Here is a 15,808-nt window from a genome sequence, read left to right as displayed (position 1 = left end):
CCACAGTGTGTCAAGTTGGCTGGATGTCCTTTGGGTGGTGGACCATTCTTGATACACACGGGAATCTGTTGAACGTGAAACACTCAGCAGCATTGCAGTTCTTGACACAAATCTGCCTGGCACTTACTACCATACCCCGTTCAAAGCCACTTAAATATTTTGTCTTTCCCAATCACCCTCTGAATGGCACACATACACAATCCATGTCTCAAGGCTTAAAAATCCTTCTTTATTAACCTGTCTCATCCCCTTCATCTACACTGACTGAAGTGGATTTAACAAGAGACTTCAATAAAGGATCATAGCTTTCAGCTGAATTCACCTGGTCAGTCTATGTCATGGAAAGAGCAGTTGTGAATGTTTTGTATCCTCAGTGTATGTTGTCACTGTTCTGAGAGAGGAGTGCCTTGCACGTCAGGTGCAAAATATAGGGATTATGTGTCCTATGCTTCTCGCCACGGCTAGACGACACGCCCAAGGATCTGGCAGATTGTAGATAACATCAGCAAACTGCCCGGGAGACAAATAGAGTGCTGGCAGTGAGAGGGTGTAACCTGCTCTGTTCTCAGCTGACCAGCGACGTGGATCCACCTGCATAGAGTTATGTTTGTTCTTCTAGCATGAAGGGAGGGACAGACTAAAACACTGAGTACTCTGCAATGGGAAGACGCAGACTGTAGAACATCAGTGGTTTGGTTATCTAAATGTCTGATTTTCAGTTTCCTTTCAACTTACGTTCTATTTCCTTTATCACCTCACCTGTAGTGGAATCAGTTAGTGATTGCTGCCAAGTTAGGAACTATGACAGTGTATAATTTGAACTTGGATCTAGGTTTCCTAAGCGATGAAGAGGCACATGCTGTTGTTGAAGTTCTAGAGAGAGACAAGCGTCTAAAGGAGATTGAAAAGGAGAGGATTGGGTAAGTGAGAGATCGAATACTTTAGCGTAAAATAACTGCATTTGATTTTTAAAAGTTGGATTTGAAATGAAAAGGCAAGCTGGTTGAATCGTGGGTTTCTGTCTGTTTTTCTCTCTGTGTGTGTGTAGTTACATACTTTATGTCCAACTAATCATTTATACTTGTGTGCTCACCAGACGTCTGCTTGAGCAGCGGGGGGACAGAAAGTCTGTGTTAGGATGGCCGGAGAACCTGAGAAACCAGCAGACTAACAACATCAGTGTCCACCCATCCCAGGCACCACACAGCACTAACATAGGTGAGGGCAGACCACCAGATACACTGTCTACACCAGTGGAGGCTGCTGAGGGGAGAACGGTTCATAATAATACCGGAATGGTGCAAATTCAATGGAAACTATGCGTTTGATTATTGATATATGGATATATTGCCCCCACATTCTGAAATTGCATTTCTGCCCCCCCCCCCAATTTTATAATTGGAATGTGATACAAAACGGGCGACGGTGTGCTTTAGGACCATGCGGACACCTCCAAGTGGTCGGGTAGGCTGTTTGTGGTGTTTATCCGACTAGATAACATTTTTCTTGTGTAATAATTATGTCCCCCCCCACTTCTAAAACCAAAGTTGCGCCCCTGTGTATGCACATGTGTGGCAGAACACAGTGCTATAGAGTTTCAGCTTTGCCTGTGGGAAGGGACACAGAGCTTTTCCCACAGTAAATGAGAAGGCTTGTATTCCTACCTGAGATGGAGAAAACTTCCATTCCCAGAGGCACAGAAACCTGTATAGTATCACGATTATTGGGAATTGTCAGATTAGTATAATAGTTTGATTTCAACGTTTACATGCTTTGCAAGAAGAACAAATCCTTAATAATATTGTTTACATGGACACGTCTGAAATCAGAATACCTGATGAAACTTTGATAAATGCAGAAAATCGCAAATCAAAATAAACGTTGTTTACATGACTAATGCTATAACTGGCCTACTGCCATAATCAGTTTCATATCAAATGATTTGTGTGTATGTAAATGTGCTCACTGTGTTTCATATGTTGCATTATCAATTATGAAGCTCCTGGCCCTTATGCCAGGAATTGCTCTGGTTCTACAGGGTTAAACGTGCCCTCATAACTTAACAGATGTCTCATAACATGACTTTCCTTATACTGTAATTATCTGTAAATATGTACTTGTGGTTAATTGTTAACTTGCTCTGTCTATGACTGGCTAGACGTATGTTAGGGAGAATAATCACTATTATGTACACTACCGGTCAAACGTTTTAGAACACCTACTCATTCAAGGGTTTTTCTTTATTTTTTACTATTTTCTACATTGTAGAATAATAGTGAAGACATCAAAACTATGAAATAACACATATGGAATCATGTAGTAACCCAAAAAGTATTAAACAAATCAAAATATATTTTATATTGAGATTCTTCAAATAGCCACCCTTTGCCTTGATGACAGCTTTGCACACTCTTGGCATTCTCTCAACCAGCTTCATGAGGTAGTCACCTGGAATGCATTTCAATTAACAGGTGTGCCTTCTTAAAACTTAATTCGTGGAATTTCTTTCCTTCTTGATGGGTTTGAGCCAAACAGTTATGTTGTGACAAGGTAGGGGTGGTATTCAGAAGATAGCCCTGTTTGGAAAAGACCAAGTCCATACATCAACTGTTCAGAGGAGACTGTGTCAATCAGGCCTTCTTGGTCAAATTGCTGCAAAGAAACCACTACTAAAGGACACCAATATTAAGAAGAGACTTGCTTGGGCCAAGAAACACGAGCAATGGACATTAGACCGGTGGAAATTTGTCATTTGGTCTGGAGTCCAAATTTGCGATTTTTGTTTTTTGTTTTTTTGGGTCCAACCGCCAACTGGTTTTGGGCTTAGTGGGACAATCATTTGTTTTTCAACAGGACAATGATCCAACACACCTCCAGACTGTGTAAGGGCTATTTTACCAAGAAGGAAAGTAAGGGAGTGCTGCATCAGATGACCTGGCCTCCACAATCCCCCGACCTGAACCAAATTGAGATGGTTTGGGATGAGTCGGACCACAGAGTAAAGGAAAAGCAGAAAACAAGTGCTCAGCATATGTGGGAACTCCTTCAAGACTGTTGGAAAAGCATTCAAGGTGAAGCTGGTTGAGAGAATGACAAGAGTGTGTAAAGCTATCATCAAGGCAAAGGGTGGCCATTTGAAGAATCGCAAATATAAAATGTATTTTGATTTGTTTAACACTTTTTTGGCTATTACATGATTCCATGTGTGTTATTTCATATTTTTCATGTCTTCAATATTTTTCTACAATGTAGAAAATTGTACAAATAAAGAAAAACCCTTGAATGAGTAGGTGTTCTAAAACTTTTGACCGGTAATGTATTACATGTAACTGTTAACACGAACTGTAACCCTGAAACCCTACCTCTTCAAATAAATATATCTTAAATAAATCTCACAAAAAATAAAAAAACATATCTGCACTTGTACTTTCCTACTAGCGCTGACTTTGCTAATAACTACATTATTGAGTTAAATTGGACTTACTACGACTGTGATATGTGGTTGTCTCACCTCGCTATCTTTAGATGAATGCACTAACTGCTCTGGATAAAAGCGTCTGCTAAATGACTGAAATGCCAAATGTAAGGTGAGCCATTGACCCAGAAATGGCCTGAAATTGCCCTTAGGACAAGTGATGACTAATAAGATGTAAGTGATGGAATCTGATCTGCTACTCCTCCAATGAGAGCATGACTAGGTCACTACTGGTGACCTAACTGTAGATATTGCTGCTACTCATGAGGTTTGCAGGGTCAGGTTAGTCAGTCAAGCCCATACAGTCCTACTCTTAATCTTTGGCTATAATAGTTAGTAACTCACTGCTGCTTGTCCTGAGTGATATTTCAACACGTTGTCATTCTACAGAGCAGCAAACTGTGAGAAGTAAACCAATAAAAGGGAGGGATGACGGTAGTGGAAGACATACAACTCTACGAGCCCGTCTCAGCTCCATGTTCAGCCTCAGGGTCCCTCTGAGGGGCAGCAGAGACCCGGGAGGGAAAAACAACAGCCACAGCCATAACAATGGGTGAGCCTTTGTAACAAATAAGTAGCTAGTACACTTACAAACATGGTGGAAACATGCAGATTACTGTTACAACAGCCTTCAGAGGATGAAATTAGGGTACCGTGATATTTTAATGCAGGCTTATCCCCACCCCCTAGGGTTAGCAACGTCCACTCTTCTGGAGGACAAAGCTGTGAAGACAAGAGTACTGAGGCAAAGCATGTGGAGGAGCAAATAGGTGAGCTTGCAGAGGAGCCTAACAAAGAGGCGCACACAGAGGAGGAGCTCACCAAGGAGGTGCACACAGAGGAGGAGCTCACCAAGGAGGTGCACACAGAGGAGGAGCTCACCAAGGAGGTGCACACAGAGGAGGAGCTCACCAAGGAGGTGCACACAGAGGAGGAGCTCACCAAGGAGGTGCACACAGAGGAGGAGCTCACCAAGGAGGTGCACACAGAGGAGGAGCTCACCAAGGAGGTGCACACAGAGGAGGAGCTCACCAAGGAGGTGCACACAGAGGAGGCACACAGAGAGAAGGAGCTCACAGAGGGACCTGCAAAGGAGAATCCCATTGAGGATCACTCAGTGGAGTCTAATAAGGTACAGACTAGTGCATAATGGCCCTAAGTAGGTGTGTAGTAACCAGTGCCTGGGTGTGCCCCTCACCTTTGGGCCTATAATCTCCTTGTAAAGTATTGCTTTCCGCACTGCATCAAAGTTGTCGTATTTCACACCCCCCCTTCAGGGAGCCTTTTCAACAGCTTGGGTGTACCCTCAGCAGGTTTGCATGCCTATGACACACGCTTGGGTAAACTCAGCGTCTTGTGACAGTTCTTGAGAACATATTCTAACCTATTCTCCTATATCTCTCTGTCATGTAATTTAGCTTGATAGCATGTTTGCATTCACAACCACGTTTATTTGATTAACCAAAATATTGATTAATTGGGAGTTGCACTTATTGTTGAGTTATTATGAGATTGGTCCATAGCTTTTGATGAACTCATGGATCAAAGGTTAAATGCAAATATTGATTCAAATCCCTCTATTGTATGTTTGCGCCAAGCATAGCAGGTGATGTCTAAAAATAGACATGATTTGCAATCTTAAACTCTTTCTCTTTCTCTCTCTCTCTCTCTCTCTCTCTCTCTCATTTACAGGTGATTGGACCTGCTGCCTTCCCTGAGGGTGAAACAGAGAAGAGGAGAACAGATCTACTGGAAACAGGTGGAAAGCAGGAGAGCTCCACAGGTGTGTAATGGCTCCAGTCCTCCTCTGGTTCTTTACTAAAGGACAGATAGTAAACTGTGTGTTATGATTGCAACTATGGTGGCTCCTACTTTGGACGGGGAGTGAAACAGACACTTAAACAGTTCACTTGAGCATTCTGTAACACATGTACACACAAATCGAGCCGTACATGTTTAGATGTGGTTACTTCTGTTATCCTTGATTTGATATACACTGAGTGTACAAAACATTAAGAACACCAGCTCTTTCCATGACATTGACTGACCAGGTGAAACCAGGTGAAAGCTATGATCCCTTATTGATGTCATTTGTTAAATCCACTTCAATCAGTGTAGATGAAGGGGAGGCGACAGGTTAAAGGATTTGTAAGCCTTGAGACAATTGAGACATGGATAGTGTATGTATGCCATTCAGAGGGTAATTTTTTTTTTAAGTGCCTTTGAACGGGGTATGGTAGTGAGTGCCAGGTGCACCGGTTTGTGTCAAGAACTGCAACGCTGCTGGGTTTTTCATGCTCAACAGTTTCCAGTGTGTATCAAGAATGGTCCACCACCCAAAGGACATCCAGCCAACTTGACACAACTGTGGGAAGCATTGGAGTCAACATGGGGCAGCATACCTGTGAAACGCTTTCGACACCTTGTAGAGTCCATGCCTGACAAATTGAGGGGTATAAAGTATAAACATACTTAATAAAGAAATAAGATTATGTCTCTCAAAGAGGCTGGTTTCCAAGCAAATAAATGGTTAATAAAAATGTAAACAACTGTGTCAATGTACCAATCTTGTTCTCTTCAATGGCCGGCCATAGGTCAGAATCAGAGAGAGGACCAAGAAAGTTCTGGAGTGACTGGACCAGCGTCAGCACCACAGTCAGCCAGCCACCCACCAGTGAAGCATGAGAATCCTACATCTAACCCTCGGAAAGGAGAACACATCCAACCATCAGCTGAATTGAAAACGTCTATTCCCTTTAGCCCAAATCGGAACATACGTAGCTGTCCCATCCGCCCCCACCACTCTGACATCTCCTCCCCCTTCCTTGTACCTCAAGAGCAGTCCCTGCCCAGGACTGACACTGTGGAGAGTCTTTCCCCTGAGGTTACGAACATTCCCCTTCACAGCCCACATCGACCACCAAAACTTCAGTCTTCTATCTTGAAGAGGAGCCAGCTTCAGAAGGCCTCTGGTCGGGCCGTAACACCAGCTCGCCATTTGTCCTTGCTCAAGCCATGGAGTGTGGAGTCACCAGGAATGTTCTCCTTGCTAAGACCAAGCAGCTCCACCACACTGCCCACCTCCCACTATGTAGAGACCCAGGCTGAAGCCTCCGGCCTCTCCTCCAACCTCACCTCTGTCCTCCCTTCCAACCTCTCCTCCGACCTCCCCTCCAACCTCCCCTCCGGCCTCCCCTCCTCCTCTGGCCACCGAGAGAGTCCAGTCACCTTGAGACAGCACATTTCAAGTAGTCATCTCACCTTGTTCCCTGCCTCTGACCTACAATGTTTCCCACCCCAGAGCCTCAACAGAATCCTGCCTCAAACTACACTGTCTCATTACCCTCTTGGATATAAGACCAGATTAAGCTCATCTTTGATATTTAACTCTCTCCCCATGTCTAAGAACACTTTAGATACAGCAACTCAGAGTCCAAAATACCTTAACAGGTCCAAGTCACTTGATACACATTTAACCAAGGCTGTATCTATGGATACCGCTGGTGACAATCACTCCCCCTACTCGCCACCCAGTAACACAAGATGGATGTCATCTTCTGAGAGAATCCACATGTTGGCGAAGCAGCATAACTTAGCAGCCCAGGTTGGTTTATCAAAAGCCATCAGCCAACAGAGGATTCTGCAGACGAATGCCTCCGTTCAATCTAATAACCAAAGAATGTTCAAGCACCATGCATATGATTCAGGTGTATATGACACAGGTCCCAGTCTGGCAGTTAAGACTCATTCTCTCTCCAGCCTCAACTCCAGGGCCTCTCGCGGGCTTCAGTCACATCTTCACAGACCCCCAGTTTCACCAGATCATATGACTGATCTCACCAGATCCTATGGTGGTACACACAGTGCCCCAGCAGACACAAAACAGTTGATGATAGGGGACAAAATAAAAGTGACTGGTTCAGAGATTATTGATAGTGAAATACATAATATCAGTGAATTTAAATGTCAGACTTCAAATAAGGATTTGTTTGCATCTCAGATTAGAAAGAATTGCTTGGGTCTGCCTGCTCAGGACGCAACTCTTATCTCTGATAGGACTGAAAAAGAGCCCACTGGTTACAGAAGCAACCGGAAAGTAGATCACATACTGAATCGCCTCAGAATGATATTCAGTAGCAAACGCATTGAGGAAAAGAGTGTGTTGTTTGGTAGAAAGGGGAAAACGGTGCCATCAACACTTGAGGGAGCTAGTGTCATCAGTGAGAATAGACGGACAGGGAAGAGGTCTCCAGAGGTCAAAGAAGTGCTGAAACCCATTGACCTTCAACGTAATGTGGCAGGTCATCTAAGACAACAAAACAGAGGCTGCAATGGGCTGACAATTTCCACAGTTAAATTAGCCTCCAAGAATGCACAGTTAGATATTCATGACAAAGAGAGGAACACAATATCAACTGAGAAAAATGGAAACCCATCGCTGTCAAAAGAAGAATTAAGTATAACAAATCATCCACATTCACCCTATTTTAGTAGTCAATCCCATAAGGATTCTGGAAGTTCTAGAACCAGTCATTTTAGCCTCAACACAAAGAATGAAGATGTCTTCTCTAGCTCAATGGGTAAGGACAGTAGATCAGATAGGAGTAGAACTGCCTGTTTTAAACCCACACAGCTCTCATACTCCAACAACTCTCCAACCACTACTGATTTTGGCCTGAAACATGGCCGCTCCATCTCTGTCACCAACATTTACTCAAACCGAACGTCAAGAAACAGGCGCATCTCCACAGGAACTGATATGGCCCCCACAAGGTACCTAAGGAGTCTGGAGGATATCAGAGGGCCAGGGGACCTTGATCGCACACCCAGGACCCTTTCTAGAGCTTTCTCTAGCACTCAGAAAACCTATTTTAGTCTAATAAAAACAGACAGCATCTTAAGCCCTAAGAGCCTGACATTGCCTCTACGGTTCAATGAGTCATCGACTTTGCCCACAGAGATTTTAAACTCACTTATCACTGATCAGAATTTGCAAGTCATTCAAGGCCCCATGGAACTATTTCCCATCTCTAGCTCCAGTTTGTCAGACTTTGAGGAGTATGACTCAGATACAACTACAGATGGAGAGTACTACTTGAGCAGTGATGATTGGGAGAAAGAGTCAATACTCTAGCAAAGGGCGACGACCGTTTTGAGTAACATTGTGTAGATATTTAACATTTTTGTAAAAATCCTTTCTTATTGGTCTATGTATTTATAGTGGAAAAATATTAATAAAACAAATAATTAATCTGTACATTTATTGATTCCATGTTGATGATATGGTAATATATGGTAGGTGAGAGGAAGCTCAGTGGTTGGCAGTGGGAGAAGATGGAAGGAGATGGATTTTGGCCGACATTCTGCAACTTTTATTATCGATAAAACATTTATTTTATGAACAGAGTGGACTAAGTTTTGTAGACTTTACCCTTTGCCAAAGTTGAAAAAAAATCCCGTTTTTTAGCGCAAAGGCAAATTGAGTTATTGCACACTCGCACTTCACAGAGTAGGCGTTCCCTAACGAAAATATGCAGACGAATATGGAACGCCGTTTGCTTGTCAAAAAAATATACATGTCAAATAAGCTTGTTGACCAATCAGGACCTGAAAATGACTGCACTTCACATAATAATTTAACGCGTTCATTAATCTTTTACGTAGTTATTACACATTGATTACACTATCACTAGTATTTCATATGTCACTACGATTCATCGATACGTATGCTATGATGCTGGTGAAGTTGTCTCGCGCACCTACAGTGCTGTTCATAAAAAAAAGCTAGCTAGCTCATGGATGCAAACAATGTCCTTCCCCAAAAACATAGCAAAACGACATAATCTGTTTAGGTGTCATCTAAAATAACCTTAATTTATAAAACAGTTCTTATTTGATTAATGGTGGTCGGACCCATCTATGTGAAGCTAGCCACAATAAGGATTAGTCACAATAGTGGCCTTTGCGGTTAGACTTCAAAATAAAAGTATGTCATTGACAGTGATGCAAATGACCACAAATAATAGAATCATGCCATGATTCGCGACACTCTGAAACAACTGAATTGAGCCACATTTATTGTCAACCTACTATGTGTATTGAACATTATTCCCGAGGGAAAACAATACTGAGTGGATGTTTTGGAGTCTGATAACTCTGAGGAGGATGTTGGGAAAAATATATTGGGTATTGAGTAGACTGATACCCCATTTCATTGATCCCCAATCCTTAGGTAAAGCTGTACAGTGCAATATGAATGTCAATACACACAATAGGCTGACTGGGGAGGTGATTTCACACAGTCACAGTCCTGCGATAAGAGCTACAACACTAATGTTTGCGTGAACTCTTCACAGTTGTGTTCTGTGGGTGTCACCGAGTAGACTGATACCCCATTTCACATTCCAACCTTGTTTAACATGATCTATTCTAAATATGGCATGATTCCACCAACTGTAACCTTCTGCATCACTTTCAAATAGGTACTTTTATTTTGGAGACAAGCCGCAAATTCCACTATTGTGCCTAATCCTTATTGTGGCTAGCGTCACCACATAACCTGGTCCGGTCGAGCCTCAGTAGCCAGATGAAGCTAGCTGACTGCTTATAACGTTAGCTATGGGCAAGAGGGTTAAGTAGTTGGCTAGCTAACTGAAGTTCAATTTAAATAAGCGAACAACATGTGGCTACCTAGCTAATACTTACTCACAAGGATTCCTAAATAATTGCTAAGAATAATGAAAATGACTGTAGTTTGTACTGGTCTTTGTTTTCAGGCTGGTTGTATTGGTGCTAGCTAGGTAACGTTACCAAGCTAATGCTAAAACGTTTCCAATAGGATCTCGCTAGCTCGTGCTTGTTCTCCCTACTATGACTCATTTGTTCCCATTGGAAACAACATGTAGTGGTCTAACTTGGTTTATCTTTGCGTAAACCTTATAAAAATGTTAACTTTCAACTTCAATGGGGGTGGGGACATCCCTAGGATTCTGATTAACACGGACCCTGAAAGAAGAAGAAAAGTGACGTCTGGTAAAATTAAAAGGGACTAATATACGGCATTCTTCTGTATTATACCATCGATATTTGATCTCAGTAAACAAATAGTTGTTCCTGTGTGTATTTCATCAAACTTCCTCAATACACACAAGTCCATACATTGTGCAATCGCATTAGGCCAAATCACAAATTCACCCCCTTCTGAAGATGAGATGCTGCATGTAAAATTGGTACCCTAAAAATACATAGTAGTTAGGTAGCTAGCTGGTCTCTACTTTTAGAAAGGAGCTAACTATGACTCTTAAATATAATCTACTCAACCCTATACAGAGTGTATTTCCGTTAGTTTGTATAGTTTTAATATTATTTACTTGTAATAACTTTCCGTTTTGTCAAGCTAGTGAAGTCAGGCCTGAAAAATGTCTTGTTTGGGGTCCAGGGCTAGACCCTAATGTCGTTCTGCCCGTTCGATTCAGGCTGTCAACTCAGCTGGGTAAAACTTCTCTCCAGGTAAGTGTTTGTGATAATATTAATATTTGTCTAAAGCAGAGAGGATGAGGCTCTTTGTCTATGTCAATTATTTCATGAATTTAATTTCTTCATCCGCTGGTCAGTCCCTTACTAAAGTTATCTTTGGGGAAACTGTTTAGTAACCCATCCCTTTGAAGGCATTTCACCCCAAGATCAATTGAGATCTCATACAATGGGGAGTTTGTCATCAAATACACTACTTGTTTTTGTTGCTGTAGCCTGTTTTATTGATGCACAAAATCAAACTCTTAACGTCTTAAACAATGTCCATGATTGGGCACCCCTTTATTCCCCTATAGAGCCTAATATTTGCGGGCTGAACATTACTCCAATTGTCCCTACGGTTATGTTCTTGTTCCTATAATCGATGTGATTTAACTACTTTTGATCTCTTTACATGCAGGTAAAGACTCGTTCAGAAGCAGCATGTCCGCATCCACAACCACCGTCCTCAGGACAGAGGCGATGGTTCTTTTCTGATGAGGTACCGTCTGCATTGGCAGATTAGTGTGATCGCTTGAGAGAAAATATCAGTTAACTCATCATCTAAGTCTGCCTGTTTGAATAATATAGATGTCAGTATGTTGATCTGTTATCTATTCTCACTGATTCCACGTGATGCTGCATCCTGTTGGTTTTATGTCCTCAGGCCCAGCCTATCATGAGTATTGTGACAGCTCAGGGCGCAGTGGCGATTTTAGAATGTAAATCTCGGTGCCCCCACATTTTTTTTTATATGCATGCCAGCAAAGCCACTACACAACACAACACTAAACAATACATTAATTGCACTATAACAGTGACATACAGGGCCTACATAAAGCTGTCCCAACAGCAGTCCTAACGTCTTACCACTGCTACACCTGGCTATCAGCGGAGCCTTGTCTGGCAGCGAAACAGTTCATTCAGCCTAGGGTTGCCAACTGTCCCGTATTAGCTGGGATGTCCCTTATATTGGGCTGAATTGGTTTGTCCCATACGTGATCCCCCTTGTCCCGTATATTCATCCAATCACAGTATAGCGTAAACGCGCCAATCCCTGCAAAGTCATTTCTGTTGTTGTTCGGTCGGTTTGGCATATCATGGAAATATGGATAAACCTGCAAAAAAGAAAAGACTGTGCAGCTACAACAAACAACGGGAAGCAAACAAGACGTGGGTTAAGCCCGTCAGTGGTGACTCGACGAAAGCTTTCTTTATGCTGTCCGGAATTCACAATTGGTCATGGAGGGGAGAGTGACCAAACTCAGCATGCATCCACAGAAATGCACAAGAAGGCCACGCTAGCTAAAGGTGCTAGCAATATCGGCGCATTCTTCGTGACGTCTACTGCGGAAAATGATGATCTGCCTCCTACAGAAGGTGAGCCCGTGTATTTCTCAGTTGCCTCAAACAAGGGAAATAGAAAAATGTTTCCAGTGTGCGTGAGATATTTCTCTGTGTCTGATGGAGTGCAGTGCAAGTTACTTGACTTTTATGAAGACAGTGATGAAACTGCAAATGGCATACATCAAGCTCTGATGAACTGTCTGGAAAATCATGAACTGGATATTAGACACATCACAGCCCTATGCAGCAGATAATGCCAATGTTAACTTTGGAATACACCACTCCGTTTACCAGTTATTGAGCAGTGACAACAATCGCATTCTGAAAGCTAATTGCCCAGCTCACATAACTCCTAATGACTTTTGCCTTTCCAATTGAATAAGACTATGAATATACACTGTTTATTCATTCCCATAACACCATACCCACACCGCCGTGTGACCGTGCACTGGCACACCACCATTTGTCCCTTATTTGGTAGTGAGAAAGTTGGCAACCCTAATTCAGCCTCATTTACTGCCTTTAAAAAAAACATGGCTGATTTGCTTAAACAAATGTGGTTTTTACTGACAATTGAGATGTACAAACTATGGCATAAGGGGGGGACGAGTAAATAGATAAGAGGCAATCAGTAATTTCGATTGACATTAATGAGCGAGCTAGGACGGACATAGTCAATATAAATATTTGTTCAGACTTCAGTGCCTTCCCCTCCATTGACCTGCAGCGCCTCCTACAGGAGGTTCCCCGTCAGTTCTCCCAACAGAGGAGGCCTCATTCACTATGCTGTAATCAACAACCAGGTGTACCGCTGCTCCCTGGGAAAATACATTGACTTCAAGATAATTTTTTTGAATAAAAAATATAACCTTTATTTAACTAGTTCTCTGTTGAAATGTTCCTCTCACTATGCAGGAAGGTAATGCGTTGCTTTGTCTTTTTTGTGTCGTTGTATATGTGCACTATTAGTTATAGGTGAGTTTGTGTGTGCTGGTCTCTGTCCTTTCATCAATAAGTATGATCATGGTCCTTTCTTAACTGTCCGATGGTACTTATTTGCCCCTCGCCAGAAATTCACATAATAACATATTTTCAATATGAGATGAGGCTTCCTGATGTGGAATTTTACATCAATGTGGGAGACTGGCCAATGGAAACAACGAAGCAGATGACATTCCTGGGGCTGTTCCAATCATCTCCTGGTGCGGTTCCACAGACACCCGAGACATCATCCTCCCCACCTATGACAACACTCACTCCACCCTGGAGACCCTGAGTGGCATTTCCAATGACCTGCTGTCAGTCCAGGGCAACACAGGTAAGACACATTACTTCTTACATTCTCCCTTGAGCTAATTCTGCATACTTACACCTCATTACTCACATGCACATTACTTTGTTTCCTTGGCCTCTAGGTCCCCCTTGGTCCAACAAAACAGAACAGGCCTTATTCTGTGGCCGGGACAGTCGTGAAGAGCGCCTACACCTGGTCACTCTGTCCAAGAAAAACCCAGAGTTGCGAGACGCCAGAATCACTGGCTGGTTCTTTTTCAGGGAAAGGGAGAAGGATCTGGGCAAAGCAAATCTTGTTGGATTCTTTGACTTCTTCAAGGTGGGTGAACATTCTGAACATTCCACCCAAAGCCAGCAGGTTCCCAAAATAAAAAATTGGTAACCACAATAAAATAAAAGTGAATTCTAAACTTTCACACCTTGGCGTAATATACGGCCCTTCCCATTTACAGTATAAGTATCAGGTGAACGTGGATGGCACAGTGGCTCCTTACAGGTTCCCTTAGCTGGTACTGGGGAACAGCCTGGTGCTGAAGCAGAATTCACCAAATTACAAACATTTCTACACCCACCTGAAGCCAGGCACCCACTACATCCCTGTGAAGAGGAGTCTCTGACCTCATCCAAAAGAATGAGTGGGCAACAGTATGAAAGAGAGAGTGCCAATGTTTGTGTCAATATGTATTTATTACCATGTACATTTTTGGATACTTGAAATGAAAATGCATGTTGTAATGAATAGGATCTAGCCAGGTTTTTGTGGATATTTGATTAAGATATGGATTTCTTTATTTTGCCCACAGGGGAATGATGATGAAGCACAAGGGATAGCTAAAGCAGGCCAGACGATTGTACGACAGCTGGTACAACCTAACAGATTGTACTGTTACTATTACAGTGTGCTACAGGTAATTGTCTTTATTTGCTATGCATGCCAATGCTAAATCAGCTCAGATAAATTAAGGTACTATCATTATCATTGATACTTTTACTGCAGTGTCAACTCAGATACTGTACTGTGTATGAGAAAAAGAAACCCAGCTAGGAAAGTTGTCTCTTTCCATAACAGATGTACTCTGAGCGTCAGACCAACGAGCCCACACTGCATCCAGACATGAAGCTGGTGCCCCAGCCATCCGACCAGGGTGCCCTTTGCAGCTGTCAGCAAGAGCCACAAAGAGATGATCCCAGCCTGGAGAAGGATGAACTCTGATCAACACTGTGAAAAGAAAGGGAAGAGACACTAGCTATTTCAATACAGAAAGTGCCTTGGACTTCTGCTTGCTTGTTGATGGAGATTCTATGCAATGAAGAAGTACTGTGTGACCAGGACTGCTAAGTGGATGTACCAACACTCATATAGACGATCAAATATAAAATGTGGTTTGAGCCAGACAGATCTTGTCACAGCTCACTTTACTGGGCCTGGAATATGACTGTTTTATTGACAAGACCATTATGCAGAATCATCTGTTTTCACTGACCTGACTGATATTTCATACTGAATTTGGTGTAATTGTATGATCATTGATGGTCACCATTATTACATTTGTATAAAAGATTGCTGTTGATGTTGCGTTAACCTTTTATTGACCAAGATGATCATGTCCTTTCTTTGTTATTCACTACCATAACTTAAAAAATATATATTGGATGGGTACAATATTATAAATGTGTTGTTGCCGTATAGATTGGTTTCTTTTTGGACTCTTCTAAAGCCACTATGATTGTGCAATTAAACGACCTATTTTCACAGATGGTATTGTTGTGAAAAAAATACATTTTTATTGAAACATTGATGGGACGACCAGAAATGTCTATAACTAGGGCTCAAATTCACGCGTGCCATAAAACAAAAAAGAGGGGGCACCCGGATTTGAACCGGGGACCTCTTGATCTGCAGTCAAATGCTCTACCACTGAGCTATACCCCCTTCTGTTCGTTACCGGGAATGTTTTAGAATATATAGCTGCGTGCGTCACTTTCGACTGCTTGTGATTAGCTTTCCTAGACAACGTACTTTGGTTTTGGCTGTAGTCAATAGCTACAGTTAAGAGACAAACCATAAACCAAGTAGCTATCTAGCAGGAAGCTAGTAGTAGCACAGATAGATCGATGAGACATTTTGGTTGTAGCTTGCGACTCAGAGCCTCGGCACCATGACCGGAAGTACTGTAACGT

The 15,808-nt window shown here is 42.4% G+C and overlaps 2 protein-coding genes and 1 non-coding gene across 5 annotated transcripts; 2 read left to right on the top strand and 1 right to left on the bottom strand.

Annotated features, from left to right (window-relative positions):
• The first annotated feature begins 611 nt into the window (after positions 1–611).
• LOC115154774 (synaptotagmin-like protein 2) lies at positions 612–8,732 on the top strand. Of its 3 annotated transcripts, none has more exons than XM_029701342.1 (6): positions 612–920; positions 1,097–1,218; positions 3,866–4,028; positions 4,172–4,607; positions 5,168–5,258; positions 6,070–8,732. In XM_029701342.1, the coding sequence occupies exons 1-6, from the start codon at positions 802–804 to the stop codon at positions 8,607–8,609; spliced, it is 3,471 nt and encodes a 1,156-aa protein (XP_029557202.1). In that variant the 5' UTR covers positions 612–801; the 3' UTR covers positions 8,610–8,732. The 3 variants fall into 3 exon arrangements, with proteins under 3 accessions (XP_029557202.1, XP_029557200.1, XP_029557203.1); XM_029701340.1 differs by having other exon boundaries at positions 4,166–4,607; XM_029701343.1 differs by lacking the exon at positions 6,070–8,732 and having other exon boundaries at positions 4,166–4,607; positions 5,168–5,478.
• A 3,538-nt stretch (positions 8,733–12,270) lies between these two features.
• Positions 12,271–15,387, top strand: poglut3 (protein O-glucosyltransferase 3). Its single transcript, XM_029699347.1, has 5 exons — positions 12,271–12,367; positions 13,449–13,652; positions 13,750–13,946; positions 14,431–14,535; positions 14,697–15,387. Exons 1-5 carry the CDS (start codon positions 12,271–12,273, stop codon positions 14,838–14,840), a joined length of 747 nt encoding a protein of 248 aa, XP_029555207.1. The 3' UTR covers positions 14,841–15,387.
• A 101-nt stretch (positions 15,388–15,488) lies between these two features.
• On the bottom strand, positions 15,489–15,560 carry trnac-gca (transfer RNA cysteine (anticodon GCA)). Its single transcript has one exon. It is a non-coding gene; the product is annotated as a tRNA-Cys (tRNA).
• Between the last annotated feature and the right edge of the window lie 248 nt (positions 15,561–15,808).

This window comes from Salmo trutta, chromosome 19 (assembly GCF_901001165.1).
Source record: "Salmo trutta chromosome 19, fSalTru1.1, whole genome shotgun sequence".
NCBI lineage: Eukaryota > Metazoa > Chordata > Actinopteri > Salmoniformes > Salmonidae > Salmo > Salmo trutta.
The sequence above is the reverse complement of the archived record's forward strand: the minus strand, read 5'-3'. Positions and strand labels throughout refer to the sequence as shown.